Below are 23,761 nucleotides of genomic sequence, written 5' to 3'. Positions count from 1 at the left end.
ATCTGTTCTTCACTCAACTTTGGCAAGTGAACTTGATCAAGAAAATCGTCCATTTCCCTTAGATTTTCAAATTTTGTGGCGTATATGCCTTCAAAGTAGGATCTTATGATTCTTTGAATTTCTTCAGTGTCTGTTGTTATGTCTCCCTTTTCATTTCTGATTTTGTTCATTTCAATACTGTCTCTCTGCCTTTTAGTTAGTTTGGCTAATGGTCTGTCTATCTTGTTGATTTTCTCAAAGAACCAGCTTTTGGTTTTGTTGATTCTTTGGACTGTTTTCTTAGTTTCTAATTTGTTAATTTCAGCCCTGAGTTTGATAATTTCCAGGCGTCTACTCCTCTTGGGTGTTTCTGCTTCTTTTTTTTCTAGGGCTTCCAGTTGTGTTGTTAAGATGCTTATGTGCGATGTTTCCAATTTCTTTTTAAAGGCACTTAGTGCTATGAATTTTCCTCTTAGCACTGCTTTCAATGTATCCCACAAATTTGGGTATGTTGTTTCATCATTTTCATTGAATTTCAGAAACTCCTTGATTTCTTTCTTTATTTCTTCCCTGACCCAGGTGTCATTTAGCAGAGAGTTGTTTAGTTTCCACAAACGTGTAGGCTTTTGTTATTTCTGTTGTTGTTGAATTGCAGCCTAAGAGCATGGTGATCTGATAGGATACAAGGTATTATTTCAATCCTCTTGTATCTGTTGAGGCTTGCTTTGTGACCTACGATGTGATCAATTTTGGAGAAGGTTCCATGGGGTGCAGAGAAGAAGGTGTATTCTTTCTTGTTTGGGTGAAAGGTTCTATAGATATCTGTTAGATCCATTTGACCCATGGCATTGGTTAATGATGTTATTTCTCGGCTTAGTTTCTGTTTCAATGACTTATCCTTCAGTGAGAGTGGGGTGTTGAAGTCTCCCACTATTATTGTGTGGGGATCGATGTGTGGTTTAAGCTTTTTTAGGAGATCTTTTACATATGTGGGTGCCCTTGTATTGGGAGCATAGATGTTCAGAATTGTGATGTCATCTTGGTTGACTTTACCTTTGATGAGTATGAAGTGTCCTTCCTCATCCCTTTTGATTAATTTTGGTTGAAAGTCTATTTTGTTCGATACTAAAATGGCTACCCCTGCTTGCTTCTTGTGACCATTTGCTTGGAATATTTTTTTCCAACCTTTTACCCTGAGGTAATGCCTTTCATTATGGGTGAGATGTGTTTCTTGGATGCAGAAGAATGTTGGGTCTTGTTTATGTACCCATTCGGTTAGTCTGTGTCTTTTTATTGGAGAATTGAGGCCATTGATGTTGAGAGATATTAATGACCAGTGACTGTTAAGAGTCTTAATTTTGATGTTGTTTCCAGTCGAGCGTTTGTGTAGTTGTGTTTTTGCCATGGGATAGTTATCTATTTCCTGGGTAGTTTTGGTTGTAGCTTGACCCTTTGGGATGGAGTTTTCCTTCTAGTACCTTCTGTAAAGCTGGGTTTGTGGATAGGTACTGTTTGAATTTGTTTTTGTCATGGAATATTTTGTTTTCTCCATCAATGGTTATTGATAATTTTGCTGGGTAAAGTAGTCTGGCCTGGCATCTGTGTTCTCTTAGGGTTTGCAGGATCTCTGTCCAGGCCCTTCTGGCTTTTATGGTCTCTGCTGAGAAGTCAGGTGTAATTCTGATAGGTTTACCATTAAATGTTATTTGGCCCTTTTCCCTTGCAGCTTTTAATATTTTTTCTTTGTTCTGCATGTTTTGTGTTTTGATTATTATGTGGCGGGCAGTTTTTCTTTTCTGGTCAATTCTATTTGGTGTTCTGTAGGCCTCTTGTATGTTTATAGGCATCTCTTTCTTTAGATTGGGGAAATTTTCTTCTATGATTTTGTTGAGAATAGTTTCTGGGCCCTGGAGTCTGATGTCTTCTCTTTCTTCAATGCCTATTATCCGCAAATTTCTTCTTTTCATGGTGTCCTTAATTTCTTGGATGTTTTGTGTCAGGAGTTTTCCAGATTTGGCATTTTCTTTAATGGTTGATTCAATATCTGTGATTGTATCTTCTAGCCCTGAGATTCGTTCTTCCATCTCTTGGATTCTGTTAGAAAAGCTCACCTCTGTGTTGCTCGCCTTCTTCTCTGAGGTCTCACGTTCTCGTTTTTCTTCTGTCTGTGTGTTTATCATTGAATCCATTTTCATTTTCAGATCTTGAACTGATTTTTTGATTTCTTTCATCTGATTTTTTGTATATTCCTGAGTTTCTTCCATTGCCTCTTTATAGTTCTTCAGAGCTTGAACCGTTTTAGTTATTTCTTTCATCTGGTTGTTTGCATTTTCCTGCAATTTTTCCAGTTCCACTCTATGTGCTTCTTTTATGTCTCTCACCTGTTTGTCTGCGTCTTCCTGCATTTGATTACGAATTTTATTTGTTTCCTCCATTATCATCCTCATTACTAAGGATCTGAGGTCATTTTCTTGTATTTCCGTTGTATTTGAGTTCTCTGGGTGGTTTTCTTTGGGATAGCTGGAAACTGGAGACGCCATGTTGTTTTGGGGTTTTTGCGTATGCTTTTTCGTTGTCCTTTAGACATCTTGCCGTCTTTGTTTTTGTTGGGTAGCTTCCAGAGTTGAATGGAGGGTGTCTGATGATAGATTCACTTGTTTTCTTACGATTTCCCTAGGCTGCGAGCTCAAAGCTTCACTGGTGTGGATGTTAGGAGGTTAGCCCTGTTGTTCTGGTCTCTCACAGCCAGTGATCCTCAGTCCCTCTCTGCTGTGGATCCTGCAATTGTTCTGGGTCTCTGAATGAGCGTTGGTCAGGCCAAGGTATCCACAGCCTTCTGTGTTCCCTGCCAAGTCCAGCCAGGAGCACTGGGACCGAACCACGGGCAGAACTCAGCTAGATTCTCAGGGCCAGAACCGTCTGCCAAGCTCAGCTAGGGACTTTGGGCCCAAAATGCACACAGGGCCCAGCCAGAATTTTTGGGCTGGGACTACGCACCAAGCTCCACTAGGGCCTTTTGGCCCAAAGTGCGTGCTGTGGTCAGTTATTGACTCAGGGCCCGAACTGACCACCAATCTCAGCCAGGAATTCTGGATTCAAACTGTACACTGTGTCCAACCAGAGTCTTAGAGCTGGTGGAACCGAGAGCTCTGTCCAGCCTGTGCCACAGCAGGAGAACTGCGGCTGCTCTGAGTTAGCGCCAGTGGTGGAACAAGTGCTCCGCCCGCACTGTGTCCCCGCAGGGGAGCTGCCGCTGAGCTGAGGTGGTGCCTAGGATGGAACCGCGCACGCCACCAAGCCTGCGCCACAGCAGGAGAACTGCGGCTGCTCTGAGTTAGCGCCAGTGGTGGGACAAGTGCTCCGCCCGCACTGTGTCCCCGCAGGGGAGCTGCCGCTGAGCTGAGGTGGTGCCTAGGATGGAACCGAGCATGTCACCAAGCCTGCGCCACAGCAGGAGAACTGCGGCTGCTCTGAGTTAGCGCCTGTGGTGAAACCAAGTGCTCCGCCCAGACTGTGTCACCGCAGGGGAGCTGCCGCTGAGCTGAGGTGGTGCCTAGTGTGGAGCAGCGTGCTCAACTAAGCCTGCGCCACAGCAGGGGAGCTATGGCCACGCTGAGTTAGTGCCTCAGGCAGAATTGTTTGCTGGGCCGGGCCAATACCCAGGACTCTGGGGCCGAACTGTCCGCCGAGTCCAATCTGGGTCCAAAGGCTCCACGCGACCCAAATCCTGCCCCGAGTCCCCTCTCCCGCAGCAATTCCCACCAGCCACCACACCAATCGCCTCCACCGGAAGGCTATGAGCTGCAAACCTCAGCCGCCGCTGCTGGTGCCGCTGGTGCTGCCGCCTCTGCCGCTGCCGCTCCGATCAGAGAAAAACCACGCTCCTCCCGTGTGCAGGGGCACGCAGGTCCTCCGCACCCTGGTCCCTCCGAACCATGGAGCACTCCTGCTGCCGTGATGTTCGGACCTCGGTGTTCCTGGCTCAGAAATCTGTGCAATTCCCTGAATTGTTCACTGGAGCCTCCAAACGCGGTCCACACTGCTCGCCGCCATCTTGGATCCTCTTGGGTTTTTGTTAGATGGTCTTTGGCTTTTAGACTAAGCATTGACAGCCCAGATGGGGAAACTTCATTTAAACTATACAAGAAAAATACAAGTGCATTATACATTGACTTATGTGTATTATAAGTATTTTAATGTAGCTAATTAAATATGATTCCTATGACCTTTTCAGACATCATTCTTGTTACTTTATTCACCTCCCTCCTTCTTCTGTCCACATTTCCTCCATATAACTCCTCGTACCCCGCTATCACCTTGCCCCCACCCTACCCCAGCAATGAACAATTTTCATTTTCCTGGTTCCTGTATTCACACCTGAAGATTTGGAGTTAGGAGCCTCAGATGAGGGAGAACATGGTACATTTGTCTCTCTAGGTATGAGCTACCTTTTCTAATTCCAACCATTTACCAACAAAGTTCATGATTTAATTTTTCTTTACAGTATTCCATAGACTATATGTACAAATTTTCATTATCCATTCATTAGTTGAAAGATATTTAGGTTGTCAATTTCCTATCTTTTGTGAATAGCGCAGCAACAAAACATGCGTGAGTAGGTATCTGTGGAGTAGGTTGTCAAGTGTTTTGGGAATATGCCAAAGAGGAGACTAGGTTTTTCAACTTAATGGAATACACATTTTTAAGGTGTTGCCTTAAAATGTTCTGAATGTCTTTGGTGTCTGTTGTAATATTTCTTTGTTCATTTCTGATTCCACTAATATGGGTCCTCTATTTCTTTCTTTTGGTTAGTTGGGTCAAGGATTTGCCAATCTTGTTTATCTTCTCAAAGAACCAGCTCTTAAATTCATTCATTATTTGCATTGGTTTTTGTTTGTTTGTTTCTGTTTCATTAATTTCTGTTCTGATTTTCATTATTTCTTGCCATCAACTGGGTTTGGATTTGAGTTTTTTCAAAATTTTGAGCTGCATCAACAAGTCATTTATCTGTGCTCTTGATTATTTTTAATATAGTCTCTTACTAAAACTTTCCCTTATAAGATTGCTTTCAATGTGTCACAGAGGTTTTGTTGTATAGTGTTTTCATTTAGTTTCAGGATTTAGTTTATCTTCTGTTTTGATGTCTTCTTTGACCTACTCATCATTCAGTAATAAGCTGCTTAATTGACATGAGTTTGTGCATTAACTAGATATTTGTTTGCTGTCAAGTTTTAAATTTATTTCATTGTGGTCAGATAGAGTACAGGGAACAATTTAAATATTTTTGAATTTGTAAAGTTGTCTTGTGTGTGCCCCAGAGTGTGGTTTATTTCAGAAATGTCTCCATGTGCTGCTTAGAGAATATTTGTTCTTTGGCTTTTGAGTGATTCTGTAAATGTCTGTTAAGTCCATTTGCTGTATAGTGTCATTTAATCCTGGTTTTTGTCTAGTTTTTGACCAGATGATTTGTCTGTTGGAGAAAGTGGGATATTAAAATCATCTGCTATTAATGAGTTGATGATAAGCTGTGTCTTGAGATGCAGTAGTATGCATTTTATGAAATTGGATGCACCAGAGTATATTGCATAGGTGACCAGTGTCTTCTTGGCTAACTGTTCCCTTGATTAGAATGAAGCATCCCTCTTTATCTCATCAGATTGATTTTAGTTTGGCGTCTATTTTGACACATAATTGGAATATTGATGTTTGTTTGATTCTAGGTTCTGTTTGATTAGAATATTGTTGGAACACAGTCCAAGAATGGAGTTATACAAGGGGAATTCTGAATGCTTGTGAGAAAACTCCAAGAAAAAGACAAGAGTCTTGTGGCATCAGTTTCTTCAAAAACGTATACTTGGTCTTGAAATGTGTTTTCAAGCCCTCTCAAGTGTAGCAGATAAGAGTGTTTACTTCATATTATTCATTACAGATGACTATTGTTATTTTTTATATTCCACTATAGAAGACATGGTTTTCCCATGTGTGGCTTCTCTCCCATTTGCAGTTTGTCCTTGTGATTGGACACTTTACTCATGTTACTTCTTAGTCCTCAGTGTATAAATTGTCTGACGCTCTGAATAAAGTTGACTATTGCATGAGACTTTTGTCTGTCTCATTTTTAGGATCCATTCTCCCAGGTTCCACCCGCTCTAGAGCAGTCAAGTACATTTATCCATCTACTTATTTTAAAGTGGTGCTTATCTCTAAAGCTAAGTTGTACTTCTTGTAGACAACAAATACATGGATTTTGTTTATTTTCTTTAACTTTTTATTGGTTCTTTGTGAATTTCACATCTCCCACCATCTCCTCCTCACCTCATGCCCACTCTCCATCCTTGCAACCTCCCTCCAACAGAGAAAAAACCACTTGTTGTGGAAGCTATAGTGTGTCACAGTGTGTCTCACAGTGTACCCTTTTGTTCATACTTCTTTGCTTGCAAATGTTAATTGCAATGACTCTTTGGTCTGGCATGAGGCCTCTGGCTTCTGCTACACCATCAATATTAGAATCTCACTAAGACTCCCTCTTGGATATCCTCTTGTTGCCCTATGTCATGGAGATCCTGTAGTTTTGGATCAGTAAGACTATCCCCTTCATACACTCCAGCAGTTCATCAATGGGGTAGATGTTGGGGTGGGCCAATTCAAAGCCTTGGGTCTGGGCCTGAGAGGTAGCTAGGCTGGTCAGCCTGCCAGCTCTCCCACTTTCATGCCCTCACAGCTGGCTCACTTGCAAACCCCAATACCAGGGCCAGCTATACCCTGCTGCCCAAGTGAAGTGCAAGGCCTGCTATTTTGAGTGTTGCAGCCAGTGAGGGACCAGGCCAGTGCTCCCACTCTCATGACCCTGGGGCCAGCTCTCCTGCCAGCCATAGATGGTGAATGACCGGTCTGGGAAGGAAGGCTTCTCTCCCTCATCCACACTATCACCTAGCAAACCGAAGGCAGAGCTGGCTCCTCCACATTCACATCCTTAGAGCTGGTTTACCCATATCTGGGACCAACTCTACTGTGCTGCTCAGGTGAGGTTACAGCACCCACTCTCCCAAGTGTTGTAGCTGGTAAGAAACAGGGCCAGTTCTCCTGCTCTCATGACCCCATGACCAGGTCTCCTACCTGCTTCAGGTAGGGAATGGGGAGAAGGTATCTCTCCCTCACCCATACCAGCATACTGGAGATAGCCAAGTGGTAGGACCAGGTCTCCCATACTTCTAGGAGGCCAGCTCATGCACAACTCCAGTGGGGGGGCACTCTCCACAGTATTGTAGCTGAGAAGGGGTAGGGTCAGCTCTCCTGCTCTCATGTACTCAGGGCCAGCTCTCTCACAATGGCCAGGTGAGGGGTGGGGCCATTCTGCACAGCCCTTAGCCATCAGCATGTCATCAGGAGGCAGTTCAGACCAGGGACATCTGCCTGGCATTTGGTGGTAACAGACCCTGCTCCTGCAGGGTCATGGACCCAGAAATGGCCCCCAGTAGCAGCATAGGCCAGGGCCCCACCATGGTCCTAGGTGGCATTACTGGCTACTCACATCAGGTTGTTCCTCACTATCCTGGGGTCTCCAATTCTGCTTGCCTTCATTCTTTTTCTTTCTCTTCCATTTATCCATCACTAACTTGTTCCTTTTAGTGGCACCTGGGGTCTCTGAGTGTTTGGGGTCATCTCAAGAGTGGTCTCAAGACTGCCATACCCCACTTGTGCATTATGGTGCTGCGCAGGGATCATCTCAGTCATGATCTTCCCCCCCAGGCCTATGGGGTGTTCAACTGGTAGTTGCCCCAGGCTAGCTATCTAACCAGGCCCCATGGCTCCAGTTTGGTGGTCATCTTAGGCTCACTTATCATTGGGCCAGCTCTAGTGGTCTCTTGCAAGGGTTGTCTGTCTCAGGCTCACTCCCACCTGTGGCCCTGGGTCCCAGGTTAGGTGTTTGTAGTCTCCCACTTGCTAGGGTCCTGGGAGACATCCAGCCCTGGAAGCCATTGAAACCTGCACAGCAATGGACTGGGGGCAGTCTCAAGCTAGCTCTCTGTCCAACGTCTGTGGTGTCAGACTGATGGTCCTTTTGGGCTCTTTTGATTTTTTTCAGGGAGTGTTAGGTTACTAATCATTCTGATGTTCACAGGTCAGAACACTGAGCATAGACATAGCCTCTTTCTTCTCTGCCACCTACTGATGCACATATGACATAGCAGCCATACCTGCAATGCTCCTAGGGGCAGGGGATTTTGTTTCTTGATCCATTTAGCCAGCAGGTATCTTTTGACTGGAGAATTGAGGCCATTAATATTTAGTTATTAATGTGTGTGTTAATTATTGTTAGTGTGCTGTCAATTTTTAGTGTTGTTTGTACTCAGAGGTACTTTGGGTTTCAGTAATTATAGCTTCATTTTCCTTTCTGTAGTCTCTGGACTATATTTTTCTCTTTAGACAGAAATATTGCTCCTTGCATTTTCTTTGAGTTTTGGTTTATTGGACTTTTAAAAAATTAGAATGTTTACACTCTGGAAGGGTTTTCTATCCCCCCTAAAAGTATGGTGGATAGTTTTTTAAGTATTTTAGCCTAGGTTGGCCTTGGTCATCTTTTAGGACTTGGAATTTAATGCACCAGGCTCTGACTTTCTAAGTTTCCATTGAGAAATCAGCTGTTATTTTGTGGATCTTTCTTTATATGTTCCTTGTATGTTTTCTCTTGCAGCTTTCAATGCTCTCTTGGTAGGTACACTTAGTATTTTAATTATAATATGCCATTGGGATTTCCTTTTCTGGTCTTATTTATTTGGTATTCTGAGTGCTTCTTGTGTGTATATTGGTATATCTTTTCTTTTTCTTTTTTCTTTTTTGGTCCCATCTTTTGTTTTATTTTATTTTTAATTTGTTCACTTTACATATCCCAATTGTAGTCCCCTCCCTCATTGCCTCCTGATCCCTCCCTCATACCCCTTCCCTTCCTCCCCTAGTCCTCTGAAATGGGAGCCCTCCTCCCCTAGCATCTGACCTCAGCCAATCAAGTCTCATCTGGGTGTCCTGTATCCTCTTTCTCTGTGGTCTGGCAAGGACAGCCCAACAGGAGGAAGTGATCAACATGTGGGGTTTAGAGTTCTTGTCAGAAGTAGTCCCTACTCCCCATATTATGGGACCCACAAGGAGACTATGCTGCCTATCTACTCCATCTGAGCAGAGGGTCTAGATCCTCACCATGCATAGTCCTTGGTTGGTGCATCAGTTTCTGTAGCACTCCTCCTCCACCCAGATTGGTTGGCTCAATTGGCCTTCTTGTGGAGCTCCTGACCCCTCCAAGTCCTTCTATTTCTCAGGTCTTCCATAAGATTCCATGTGGTCCAGCCCGGAGTTTAGCTGTGTGTCTCAGCATCTGCTTGGACCCCCTGCTTGGTAGAGTCTTTCAGAGGATCTCTATAGTAGCCTCCCTTTTTTTTCCTTCTCTTCAACTGCTTCCAGTGTCTATTCTATTTGTCCTTCCTTGTTATTTAGTTTTTTTAGGTCTGTGTATTGTAGTGTGGTTAGGTATGTTTTTTTCTTAGTTGTCTTTTCTACAGTTGTTTGAAGACCCACTCTGTTATTGACTTGGGATTCTTCTCCCTCACCTATGGTTATAATTAAAAGACTTGCTCTTCTAAGACTAGGCATCCCAGGGACTTAAGGGAAACTCAAGTACTACTGTTCTATTAAATGATGGTAGCAATAAAATGACTCCTAATGCCATTCTGTTATACATATTGATCAGTTGTCTTATTCAGCCATCATCAGAGAAGCTTCCTCCTGCAGCAGACGGGAACAAATACAGTGGCCCAGAGCCATACATTTTGTAAAGAGGGAGGATAGGGAAGAAGGGAGGGATGGAAGAGGAGGAGGAGGAGGAAAAGGAGGAGAAGGAGGTGGAGGAGGAGGAGGAAGAAGAAGAAGAAGAAGAAGAAGAAGAAGAAGAAGAAGAAGAAGAAGAAGAAGAAGAAGAAGAAGAAGAAGAAGAAGAAGAAGAAGAAAGGAGAAAGAAAGACCTTGAAACACTCAGCCCTATACAGGATGTCTTCATCAAATCCCTCCCCTCAAAGCTCAGAGAACTCCAGAGAAGAGGAAGCAGAAACAATGTAAGAGCCAGGAGGATGGAGAATGCCAAGAAAACAACTCCCTCTAAATCAAGGAGCAAAGCTCATATGAACTCACTGAGACTGAAGCAGCATGCACAGGATTGGCACAGATCTATACCAAATGTGGTCCTAGACCAGAAAGGAGAAATGAAAACATGCCTCTACCCCTAACCCTGCTCCCAAATCTCCAATTGATAATCATTTGAAGCAAAAATTTAGTTTCTCCAAGGGTGTCTCACTGGGGGAAGCAAACAACTCCTAAGGGTAGGCTGTGTGCATGATTATCCCTGCTTGTCTCATAATGTCATGTCAGAGCTTTTCTGGTTTTTAAATTTTATCTTATTTTTTAAATTTATACAGTGTGTGTGTGTGTGTGTGTGTGTGTGTGTGTGTGTGTGTGTGTGTGTAATTCTCTCTTTTTACCCTATATGTCCTTTGAGTATATATTATGGCTTCCAGTTTTGGGTTTTTATGGGATTCTTGAGTGTACAAATGAGTGGGTATCTGCATCAATATTTGTTTCTTGGACTCTTTTCCTTCTGTTTGTTTGTTTGTTTGTTTGTTTTGTCCAGGTCTGTTGTGGTAGATTTTGGTTTATCTTATTATATTTTATTATTATCCCTTAGAAGCCTGTTGTTTTTAATGAGTAACAGAAAGAGGGTGGATTCAGATGGAACAGGATGTGAGAAGGAACTGGAAAGAGTAGAATGAGGGGAAAGCATAATCGGGATATATTATGTAATAAAAATCTATTTTTAATATAAGTTTAAAAAATAACTTTTGGTCTTTTCATGATGTCCCACAGTTCTTGTATGTTCCTTTCTTGTGTTTTTTGTAATATTTCATATTTCTTATTTGGTCTAGACTCTCTACTTTATCTTTGAGTTTTCATAGTCTGTGTTCTGCCTGATTTATTACAATCACAAGATTTCTTTTGAGTTTTCTAGTTGAGTTATTGGACTTTTAATTCCATCTTTATTTCACCTTGGTTCTTCAATGTTTCTCTTTATTGAATTCCATTTTCAAATTGTCTTAGGGTTCAGTTACTGCAATGAAACACCATAACCAAAGAAACTTGCAGAGGGAAGGGTTTATTTGGATTATACTTCCACATCACTGATCATCAACAAAGGAACAAAGTCAACAAAATCAACAACAAATCATCAACAAAATCAACAAAGTCAGGGCAGGAACATGAAGGTAGGTGCTGATACGAAGGCCATGGAAGGATACTGCTTATTGGCTTGCTCCCTCATGGCTTGCTTGCTTGCTTTTTTTCTTTTAGAACCCAAAACCACAAGCCCAGGGGTGGCACAATCAACAATCAGCTGTGTCCTTCTCCATCAGTCACTAATTAAGAAAATTCCAGACAGGCTTGTCTGCCTGCTTCCCAATCTTGTGAGGACATTTTCTCATTTGAGGTTCTCTCCCCTTAGATGATTGATTTTAGCTTGTGTCAAGCTGACATAGAACTAGCCAGAACACAAGTCCTTGATTATCTTAGTCATTTCTACCAGCCCTATGTTTATATTTTCTTGGGCATATCTCAGGCATTTTCTCCTTAAGTTCCTCCTTAGTTTCATTGAGCTATTTCTTTGTGTCATCTTTAAATCCCCTGAATTCTTTAGTGAAGTCTATGATTGTTCTTCTAAATTCTATTTCCTGGAGTTCATGTAGGTAATTCTTATTGAGAAACATGGGACTGATAGGTTTAAGAGAGAAGGTACTGGTTGTATATTTCATGTTCTGTTTTTATGGTGAGGTTTGGCATGTGGACATCTTTTATAAATTCTGATATGGACAGAACAGGTTGGGCAGAAGAGAGGATGTGTGGGTGGTACGTGCCTATAGATTGGAAATGGCTTAAGTGAAAGAAGTCAAGTTAACAGTGAAGACTGAGATGGTGTGTAGGATATGTATGCATTCTGGTTTAAGCTTGGGCATGGAAGTAGATCTGCCTGGGTAAAAGTGTTGGATTTGGCATAGGAGGATCCTGTGGGTCAGAGCCAGGCAGAGTGGGTTCAATAGGAAGCCTATAGATTGGTTGCAGTACAGGCAGGGATGGCCAGACTACACAGGAACACTGGATGTGGGACCAGGGCTAGCTCTGAAGATTTAGGGGGAATACATGGAGAATAAAGTCAAGAAGATCCACTAGAGAAGGAAGTGTGATGTGGTTAGGTTGAACAGTTGGATCAAGAGAAATTACTTTAAAGAAATCTTGACCTACACTCATGCATTACATTGATGACATTATGCTGATGGTATCTAACAACTTCCTTTGACGTAAGGATAAAAGCATTTGTCAGAGACTGTTGGGGGATGGTCTGATGTATTTTGATGCTAATTACTGCTTGCAGTCTCTGTGACCCATCTTTTGACTAATAAAAGGCCATCACCTGGGCAGGGCAAAGGAGATAGGTGTGGCTAAGGTTCCCAGGCATGGACAGAGAGAACCCTGGGAAGGAGAAGAAGAAAGACCAGAGGACAGGGTCCAGAGAGGAAGGAAAAGGTTGCCATAGGGTAGATGGAAGAGAAGCATGTGGCCGGCGTGGATGGTGATTTGGCCCAGATGAAGAAAATTAGCAAGTATATGGGATTATGGATGGGAGGTAGTTTGATAGATGTTAGTAGAAACAGATGACATGGGATTGGGGCAGGTACCCCATACCTGCCCCACTATGGGAAGTAGTTTAGAGGATTAATGTTTGCCCTGCCCCAGGTTAACTGAGGCTATTTTAAAATATAACAGGTGTCTGTGTCCTGATTGATTGCTAGCTGGGCATACTGATAATACTGATAAAATTAAAACAACAAGAGAAGAGACCGGGAAGTAAATCTAAATAAAACACAGCATCTTTTCTGTTTTTAAGAAATTTCAATAAATTCAGGGATAATGGGGGCATGTTGGGGTAAATTGTTACATCAGGCCCATCCCATAACTAAGAAAAAGGTACAATGGCCAGTGGGACTATTTAAATCTTTAAGGGAACACATTTTTTTTTTTACTTGACTGTATTACTCTTGCCAATTCATTAATTGATTTAAAACTGCTAGTTATCAATAGAGCCCAGGATAAGAATATGCTATGAAACATGTCTAGGATGCTGTGCATGCTGTTTTTCCCCTTGTGCCAAATGATAGTCATGTCTTTTGGAGTCTTTGATCAGCCTCTATGTAGTACAGTATTTTAGGATTTTTGCAGCTAGGTCATGCCATCATCTAAACTAATTACATTCCTTGAGAGATAGTTCTTGACCCTTAAACAATTACAAACTCCCAAGTAACCATGTATCTTGAGTTACCCAACATGAAGTGAGTTATGTGAGACCCACAGAGTCATAAAGTTAGGCTTGATAGTAATGTTCCACTATCAAATACAGCAGGTCCTGAATGTGCATGCACGCCCATGTGCACGTGCGCGCGCGCACACACACACATACACACACACACACACACACACACACACACACACACACACACACACACACAAATACACAGAAAATGGCCTGACTGACCATGGTTCCCTCTCCTGTTAGGCTACCTTATTGTTGCAACATTCTGATTCCTCAACTTACAGACAGAAGACTGTTGAACTGTTACCCTCCATAACCATGGCAGTCAACTCTCAAAATAAATCATGTAACATGTGCTCCTGCTGCTTTCTCTGCAGAACATTAATATACAGATCCCCTTTTGTATTGTATTCATTTTTACATAAAGAAGTGTGAATATCATACATTTATAATTTTAATTATGCATTTTCTCAGTGGTAAAATTATATTTATGTTCTATGTTCATTATTATTTTTCTAGGCTTACCTACCAAATGAAAGAAAAAGGGTTATTCTAAGTAGACTTTTAAAGCATGTTTATGTTTTATCCACTGGTAATATAACAAAACCAAAATTAAATGTAGTTGTTACGAGCCTTGTACAAAAAAATGTGTACATTTTTAGATAAGAAAAACACAGAAAATAAGTCAATACAATTTTGAAAATAGAAATTAGATCACAAAATAAACATTCTTTAAAATGCATTATAATGTTTCTGTTATACAAGCATTTGTTGTGGAAATGATTATGGAAATAACTATGAATTAAAAAGTCAGTTAGACATTTGAAATTAAAGGCAAATTAAGAATAAATAAAACATCTGACAATGTGGAAATGAAAAATAAGTCAATCTATATACACAATATTTGAAAGCATTTGAAGTGATGTGAAAAAATAAAAACACAAATGTCAGATACTTAATACTGACATTTCAATATACTGACAATATCATGACTGAATAAAGATTGTGAATCATCCAGGCAGTGGCGGAGCATGCCTTTAATTCCAGTACTTGGGAGGCAGAGGCAGATGGATCTCTCTAAATTTAAGGCCAGCCTGGTCTATAGACCAAGTTCCATGGCACCTAGGACTACACAGGGAAATCTTGACTTGAAAAACAAAAATGAAAAAGAAAAAAAACTAAACAAAAGATTGTGAATCAATGTAAAGATGTAAATCATGGTTTGATATTTCACATACAAGAAATGTATTAATTATAATATGCAATAAAATATATATATACATTCTGGTAATATGCTGTCTAGCACTAAGGATCAACTTATAAGAAATTGCTAGTGTTTATCATCTATTACTAGATGTATATGAAATTATAATCACTATATAACAGCAATGCAAAACTCTAAATTTCTTATGAGAATGTTAAGGGAAAAATACTAATTGAGAACAATGAATATCTTAGCATCTTTTGTTTGAATGAGGAAAATAGAAACAATAGGCATACATTAAAATTAATCAAAAGGAGGCCAGATGAAGATCAAGCCCACTTATAATAGATCAAGAGGTGATCGTAAGAGGTAGAATAATCATTGATTTTTTGTAACTTTATATTTTAAAATGAATTTATTTGAATCACAAGAAAAACTTTTTCATAAAAATGAAAGCAAACAAAAAATGAGATATAGTTTTTATAGAATGATATTAGCAAGAACAGTTTCTAATAACTAGGGAGAAATTGGGGCAGGAAAATGGATATTCATCTAACATGTTAGATGTAAATGATGCAGCTAGAGTGGAACAGTCAAGAAATTTAAGGCTTCTATTTTTTAAATTTATTATTATTAATTTATTCTTGTTACATCTCAATGTTTATCCCATCCCTTGTATCCTCCCATTCCTCCCCCCCCCCCATTTTCCCATTATTCCCCTCCCCTATGACTGTTCCTGAGGGGGATTACCTTCCCCTATATATTCTCATAGGGTATCAAGTCTCTTCTTGGTATCCTGCTGTCCTTCCTCTGAGTGCCACCAGGTCTCCCCCTCCAGGGGACATGGTCAAATGTGAGGCATCAGAGTATGTGAAGACTTCTATTTTTCAGTACAACTTTTAGGTACTTAACTTAAGCAAATAATACACTGCTGAAATTTTTGGGTAAATTTCAGGTAAAGAAACAGTTAAGGAGGGGGAGACCTGGTGGCACTCAGAGGATGGACAGCAAGTAGCCAAGAAGAGACTTGATACCCTATGAGAATATATAGGGGGAGGTAATCCCCCTCAGGAACAGTCATAGGGGAGGGGAATAATGGGAAAATGGGGGGGGGGAATGGGAGGATACAAGGGATGGGATAAACATTGAGATGTAACAAGAATAAATTAATAAAATAAAAAAAAATAAAAAAAAATAAAAAAAAATAAAAAAAAAATTATGATATGCTTACTGCACATATTGTCCTTGGCTGGTGCCTTAGTTTGAGCGGAACCCCTGGGCCCAGATCTGCCCATCATAATGTTCTTCTTGTAGGTTTCTAGGACCCTCTGGATCCTTTTATTTTGCTATTCTCCCATGCTTCTCTCACCTAGAGTCCCAATAGGATGCCCTCCCCTCTGTCCCACTTTCCTGATAAGTGAACATTTTCATACAGGGGGAGGAGGTCCCCCTCAGCCACAGTCATAGGGGAGGGGAGTAAGGGGAAAATGGGAGGGAGGGAGGAATGGGAGGATACAAGGGATGGGATAAACATTGAGATGTAACAAGAATAAATTAATAAAATATATTAAAAAATAAATAAAAAATTATGATATGCCTATAGAATTTGTGAATTTGGGGAAGTATTAAATGCCAAAATGTGTATTATGTGTTTATATAGAAGAAATTTCATAGCATACAATCAATATAAATATTTAGAAAATATATTTAATATAAAATATATGCAATATGATTTGGTGTTGGCTTTAAAGTATATTAACAGGCAGGAATATAAGTGCTTACTTTAAAGCAGTTGGGTGTATGTACTATTCATGCCATTAAAAAAAAAAAGCAAAATTATCTGCAAGCCTAATAACTGTCTCATGACTTGAAAATACTAACATAAGAAAAGAAAGTATGAACTATTTTGTACTGTTAATTGGCATACATTTTATGGTAAGATATATATATATATATATATATAAAATGCAATTAATTCTACCTAGAAAGTACTACAAATACTTACAAGTACTTTCTTCATACTATTGACCATACTGGGCCCCAAAGACTAGAACCATTGAAAAATATGATAAAGGTGGAGTTACTGAAATTATACCTCACCCATAAAAAGGGAAAGTAAAAACATATGTGTATACTTAATATTTGAAGATGTAAATACCCAATTAGTGAAAATACCTCAAATAAGACATATAACTCATCTTATGTTTTTGGAGAGATCAGCTTGTTTTACACCCACATTCTGTATGTTTCAAATTTTATGTGGTCAAGTGGTTGAGTGATTTTTGATGTTTTATGAGGATACTGTAAGTACTTATATTAATTTAATAAAATATATTACTTAAATATAAATTAAATAAAATAAATCTCAGGCTGCCCTGAATAAATGCTATAGGTATGCAGAAGTGAATGCCATATATACGTCAGAAAATAGACAGGACGTCTGAGACTTCTGGCCCTTGAGTCAACCTGAGAAAAAAACAAGACTAGATTAATGAATGGGCCTTTACTATAAAAAAAATTGAGACCATTGACATTTCAATTTTACTTTGAACAATATTTGACAGGGAAAAATGTCTAAGGATAAGGAAAGACCCTTTAAGTTTTGGCCTTCAAAGCACTAATATACAAAAGGGAAAACTAATCACACATGTCCAGAAAAAAGGAAGAAGTGAAAGCCTAATGAATATCCCCTAATCTGTGTGTACATGTTGATGTACAAGCATGCATACACCAGTACCATGCACTTGCTTCATTCACACACTGGAACACTAGAAAAGCACAATAAATATTTTAAAAGAATATTTAATGACAATGAAAAGAAGTTCAAGAATATCTATACATCTATGTCTATAATCTATATTATATTTTATGCATGAAAAAGCAGATATTGAAATATTATATATATTAAATACACACACATATATATATATCACATGAAAAACACTGGCACATACAGATGAGTACAATTCCAGAAGGCAAGGGAGTCATTAGGATTGGTAGCTGATAGCATTCAATTTCTCCTGTTAAATCATCTGCTTAGTGCTTTTTGCTTTTTCCTGCAGCCTAGCTGATTTATTTTTCTGGCAAAGGGGAAAAGGAAGGAAAGCAGGAATGCAGAAAAGGGTAATTAACAGCATTCAATTCCAGTGAAATAACCACAACAGTGAAAATGCCATTTGCAGCTCATGACACTGCATGCGCTAGCGCGCACCCACCCACACACAGACACACACACACACAAACACACACGGGGGGGGGGAGGGAGGGAACCATGAGACTGTGCAGATGACATGTGGATACTCATGGGTTTTTGTTTTGTTTTGTTTTGTTTTTTTCTTTTTCTTTTTACTAGCTGCACTGGCTGGCTGGCACAAATACAAACTGGTACAATGCTTATGAAAGGGAGCCTTTTGGCATCACACAGGGAAAGTCTTTGAAACATCTATATGTGGATCCTGCAAGTCCACAGCTAAAGGGAGACCATCCAGGATGCTAGCCTAGATTTGTCTTGACAAGGAGGGACTCACTCATCAGGGCACGCAGTGTTGGTTTTAAACACAGGGAAAGAACTAGGCACCACCTGAATGTCCAACAATGCGGGAATGATTACAGAAATGTTAAGGTCCATGGATACGCAGGAGCACTCTGCAGGCACTGAAGATGACGTTCCATAAGCCTGTTGAATAGCATGGAAAGAAGTTCAATGCGCTGATTTCTGTTTGGTTTTAGTCGCTGAAAAAAGCAGGCTAAGAAACACCACACACATGAACCACTCTACAAGAATGTTAAAAGGGAAGGTGGGTCTGGGGTGAGAGGGAGAGAAAGAGGGAGCAGAGAGCCTGGAAAAACAGCACACCAAAGAAGATAAAAGAGGTTCTCTCTGGGTATTAGGATGGTGGGAAGCAATTACACTCTTGGTTCTTTCTCCCACATCAGACTTCCTTCTCCTTCCAGACAGTTCTACCATGAATTGCATCACCTGTGCAGTAAACAAAGAGACAGAAAAAAACGCTTTTAAGAATCAGACCAACCACCTGGAGAAGAGGCTGCCTTTAACCTCTCAAATGGCACAGATCAGTGGGATTATTCCCGGGGCGGGGGCGGAGGGGTCCCTTCCTGTGGTTGAGGAGAAAGGGAGGGGGGAGTCGAGGACAGGAGAAGGCAGGGGCAGAGATGGGATGGGGACGCTAGCTGGCGCTGCGGGGGGGGTGTGGGGGGAGGAGGCGGGGAGGGCGGAGGGGAAGCGAGGAGAGGGGAGGGAAGAGAGAGGGAGAGGGGCCAAGGGAGGGAGGGGGAAGAGGAGGTGAAGGAGGGAGGGTGAGAGGGGGAAAAGGGAGAGAGAGAGAGAGAAACCTGCACTCCCAATACAATACACTGCTGGTGGGTTGGGGGTGGGGTGGGGGCTGTAAACGGGGTGGGAGCCAAGCTTTGGCTCTACTGGCTGGGTCCTGGGATGTCTTCATCGAAAGGTGGCCTCGTCATCGGAGTCATCGTCGAAATCCTTGAAGTCGGCGCTGGTGGACTGGCGGGCCCAGGCGCCCCTTTCGGCCTCTCTCTCCTTGTGGGACTTGAACCTCCCCACGAAAATCTTGCGGTAGTTCAGGAACATGCCATTCAGCGCATCTATGGCCCGCTCTGCCGACTCCTGCTTCTGGAAGTGCACGAACCCATAGCCTTTGGGCCCCTTTTCGTCACAGGCCACCTTGCAGGACAGGATGTTGCCAAAGGCAGAGAAGATGTTGTACAGAGCCTTGTTGTCGATGGTCTTGCCCAGGTTCTTGATGAAGACGTTGCCCACGCCGCTCTTGCGGAGCGACGGGTCCCTCTGGGACCACATGATGCGCACCGGCCTGCCATTGATAACGTCAAAGTTCATGGTCTCTAGGGCCCGCTTGGCGTCCACCGGTTGCTGGTAGTTGACATATGCGTAGCCCAGGGAGCGCCGGGTGACCTTGTCCCTGCAAATGCGGATGGACAGGATGGGCCCGGCCGGGCTGAACTTCTCATACAGCATGGACTCGGTCACCTCGGGGTGCAGGTCGCCCACGTACAGCGAGGCCGTGGGAAAGTCTGGGTTCCCATCATCCGAGCCCCCGGCCGCCGCCTCTTCCTCCTCTGCAGCCAGGGCCGCCGCCAGCTCTTCATCCATATCCACCCTCCCGTAGGAAGGCGACGCAGCAGCCTCCGCAGCGGCCCCCGTGGCCTCCGCCAGGCCGGCCTCCTCCAGGCTGGCCTCCGCCAAGCTGGCCTCCGTGGCTGCCACCGCCGCCGCCGCCGCCGCCGCCGCCGCCGCCGCTGCCTCTGCCTTCTCCCCGGCCAGGGCCGCCGCCGCCGCCTCCCCGAGGCTGGCCTCGGCCGCCGCGGCCTCGGCCTCCACCTCAGCCTCCACCTCTGCTTCCGCCTCCGCCACGGAGGCCTCCGCCACCGCCTCCGCCACGGTCGCCGCCGCAGCCTCTGCCGCTGCCGCCGCCGCCGCCGCCGCTGCGGCGACCTCCGCCGCCACTGTCGCCGCGGTCGCCACGGTCACCGCTGCCACCAGGCCGCTGCCGCGACCCTCCCTTCCCGCGAACTGAGGGGGCGGAGAGGCGGCGAGAGCCGGTGGGCGCCGGATGCCGGGCCGGGGGCTCGCGCGGCGGCAGCTGCGGACCGACAGGCACCCGGTGGTCTGGCCGAGCAGGCGGGACCGAGTCCCCTGGGGTGGCGAGCCGAGCGCGGGCCGCTAGCTCGCAGAGCCCCGCAGTCTCCGCAGCCCGCAGCCTGCTGCCGCTTGGTCGTGGGCTGGCGTGCGGGGCGCGGGCGGGAGGGCGGCGTGTGGTGGGGGGCGGGGGGTGTTGGCGTCTGTGGTCCGGGCAGCTGGGAAGGCTTCTGTCTCTTTGGTTCCCCCTGTGGCTGCTGCGGGGCTGCGGGGCTGCGGGGCTGGCGCAGGCTCTAGGGCGGGCGCGGGCGCGGGGGTGAGGGCGGGGTGAAGGTGGGGTGGGGGTAACAGTGCGCTGGGCGCCCACGCGCTGGGGAAGAGGATGCCAGGGACAGGACTGCGCGCTGGACCAAAGGAGTTCGGGTGCCATGTCTGTGGCGGGGGTGGCTGTCTGAGTGGGTGGGTGGTGCTGCTGCTGCTGCAGGGGGCACTTTTCGGCCCCTTCCCCCATAAGGGAAGGTTGCCATGATGCCAGTGAGAACCTTGCAAGAGTGGGTGGGGTGGCCTTGAAGCTAGGCTAGCCCTGCCCAAAGAAGCCTAGAAGCAGTGTTCCAAGATGGGGGTAGGGGGGTGGGGGTGATGTCTTCCCCCTCTAAAGAGGCGCATGCTCATCTGCACACACACACACACACACACACACACACACACACACACACACACACACACACAAGCAGCATGTGCATTCTCTCTCTCTCTCTCTCTCTCTCTCTCTCTCTCTCTCTCTCTCTCTCTCTCTCTCTCTCTCCATTTGTGTGTCTCTCAAACTGATAGAGCCTCAAGAGCATGCACTCTCTTTCTCTAATTCTCTCTGTCTCTCTCTCTGTCTCTCTCTCTCTCTCTGTCTCTCTCTGTGTCTCTCTCTCTGTCTCTCTCTCTCTCTCTCACACACACACACACACACACACACACACACACGCGCGCGCGCGCACACACACACACACACGTCACCACCACCACTGACACCCAGGAAAGCATGAGTCTTCCCAGCTCCCCACGCAGCCTGCTGAGCCATTTTCTCAGCCTGCTCCCCCTTCCCACCCACCACACACACACACTCAGCAACATTTCCAAAAGAGAGAAGAAAGAATGCTTCCTCATTCATAATGCCCTGCCACAAATACTCTACATAGAGCCTGTGCCAGTCCCTGGGGATGCAGAGGTCTGGAAGCCTTCGAGCTTCTCCTGAGGAGCAGACAACCTGGACTGGAAACTGTACCCCACTCTACCCTCAGCCTCTCCAGGATTCTGCCCCAGCTCCTGGACTACTGTGAACCTGGAGTTCTACACAGCGTCAACTCCCACTGCCACCTGGGAAGTGAAAATCAAGAGCACCTAGTCTCTAGGGCAGCCCCCAATGGTAAGTTAAAGAAAGCCAAGCAGGGGCTGGGCAGGTTGGGCAGGGGCTGAGAAGGGCCTGGTCCAGAGCCAGCTGCTCCTTTACTTTGGGCTATGCCCTTGAGGCTCTGGGGTCCCCGACCTAGAAAAGAAGCCACACATCTCTGCCCAGGAGGCAGATGGGAACAGGACCTGGAATCTCTCTTTAGAATGACAGGCAGTGTCCCTGGTCAGCAGCTAGTGCTCCTCCTGGCCTTGGGGACCAGGAGTGTAAGGACACAGTGTGGAAAGGGAACAGGTGGGTACTGGTGTGCTGCTGGTGTGGAGAGAGCAACGGGAGCACAGGGAGCCACATGCTGAGGGGACAGGCCAGCTGACAACCTTCAGAGTAGAGATCAAACCAGGGACTCGCGTCCCAAGTCCTCCAGAAAGGAGGACCAGATGTTAAGAGTTCTGGCAGGAGTCAAGGGCAGCTGTGCTGAAGAGAAAATGCCCAAGTAGGTTGTGAAGGGGAAGTAGTGGTGCTCCATCCTGAGGAAGGAGGGGAGGCATGCAGGCAAAGGGAGCACTCTGTGCCCCGGGATATGACAGCAATGGCACCCCTCAGCCCCTTGGTCACTGGGGCTCATACCACATGGCCGAGTGTGGAGAAAGTCTCCAGGGCTGCAGAGCGGAAGGTGGCTCTCTGTATCAATGAGCTTGCTCACAAGTCAGCATGAGCAAGGAGAGGGGTGGTGCGATCAAAATAGCAGAGAGTTATTTGAACATCAGTGTGTGCGTACAAGTGTGGGTGCCCACACACAAATCTGTGGCAGAACATAAAGAAAACTGTCAGACGGAACTGGCTCCAAAAGAGTCAGAACAAACTTTCCCTCTGTCTGCACTGCCACTTCTGAAATAGGGGTCTCCCTCTTACCACGAGCCAGCGGCACAGGATATGGCAAAGAGAAAAGACAGTAAAAATACCCGAACCAGGGTGCCTTTCCTCAAGACTTCTTGACTGCACTACAGTAGCTCAGGCTGCCCCTTCCCACAACAGAATTGCCCCACCCCCACCAAGAAGACTGAATTGTGTCTTTATAAACCTTTTTATTAAAGAGGTGAAATGTGTTGGAAAACATTAAGTAATGGGTTTCATCTAACAGGTGTCATTACACTTTGATGTCCTTCACCATGACCCTGCCTCCTGCCATGCCCAGTCCCACTCCAGGTTATCCCTTCATTCTCCTGTTAACCCCTGCCTTTCCTTTGTCTTCCTAGACTCTGGGTGCCACCTTTTGAAGATCTCTTCCTCCCCACTCATAACTCTCCTCTTAAGTCACTCTCTCTCTCTCTCTCTCTCTCACACACACACACACACACACACAGAAGCACGCATGCATGCACACACATGCACACAACTGAAGTCACTCACTTTTCTGAAACTGGATCCCCAGTAGCATCCCTTTTCCTGCAAATGCCAATATTTCATTCCTCTTTATGGCACCTTTAAATTTCATCGTGTGTGTCTGTGTGTGTGTGTGTGTGTGTGTGTGTGTGTGTGTGTGTGTGTGTTCGCAAGGACCCTCCTTCCGTTAAAATTCCATCAGGTGTGTGCAGGCCCTTTTTTCTCATGCGCTCAGCTCTAGCCTAGGAGCCTGGGCTCCTTCTAATTTGTGGCTATTTTGCGTGGAACAGCCATACCTGTGGAATGCACAAATGTCCTTGTGCTATGAGTGCTTAGTGCCTTTAGGACCCACTGCGGCAAAGCTGGCTCATAGGATAGATGTATTTCAGATCTGCGAGGAGTCGGCATACTCATTCCCACCATGGTTGCCCAAGTTCACACTCTAGCCAGCAGTGAGCACGTTTTCCCCCTTTTCCCATCCTCATGACCGCTTGTTGTCCTCAGCGTCCTTCGGGGGCTGTTCTACTTGTGTCAGAGGGACTGCAGCAGATTCCGTATGTGGTTTACCTATGGCTGGAGAGGTTGAAGCCTTTTTCGGGTATGTGTTGGCCCTTCAAACATAGTATCCCATCAGGTCTGGGGATCCACATTACAGAGGCCCTGGGATTTCACATGCCAGCACATGCATGTTCCTGTCATAGCACTCCGGCCCACCTTCCATATATAAGTATCACTGCTTTCTCTCATGACAGAAGCCACCTA

General features: G+C 44.5%; 1 protein-coding gene and 1 non-coding gene across 2 annotated transcripts; both read right to left on the bottom strand.

Moving 5' to 3' along the window:
* Positions 1 to 8,067: 8,067 nt before the first annotated feature.
* Positions 8,068 to 8,199, bottom strand: LOC127186058 (small nucleolar RNA SNORA17). The gene has a single exon (XR_007830310.1). It is a non-coding gene; the product is annotated as a small nucleolar RNA SNORA17 (small nucleolar RNA).
* Positions 8,200 to 18,867: 10,668 nt separating this feature from the next.
* On the bottom strand, positions 18,868 to 19,848 carry LOC127184548 (polyadenylate-binding protein 1-like 2). The gene has a single exon (XM_051140875.1). The coding sequence runs from the start codon at positions 19,729 to 19,731 to the stop codon at positions 19,042 to 19,044; it is 690 nt and encodes a 229-aa protein (XP_050996832.1). The 5' UTR covers positions 19,732 to 19,848; the 3' UTR covers positions 18,868 to 19,041.
* Positions 19,849 to 23,761: the final 3,913 nt, after the last annotated feature.

The sequence above is a fragment of the Acomys russatus genome, chromosome X, assembly GCF_903995435.1.
Source record: "Acomys russatus chromosome X, mAcoRus1.1, whole genome shotgun sequence".
NCBI lineage: Eukaryota > Metazoa > Chordata > Mammalia > Rodentia > Muridae > Acomys > Acomys russatus.
Note: the sequence above shows the minus strand (reverse complement) of the source record. Positions and strands in the feature narration are given on the sequence as shown.

Bases quoted from the DNA above. Each gene is read 5' to 3' on its own strand.
- LOC127184548 (XM_051140875.1), bottom strand. From the start codon at position 19,731: ATGGATGAAGAGCTGGCGGCGGCCCTGGCTGCAGAGGAGGAAGAGGCG.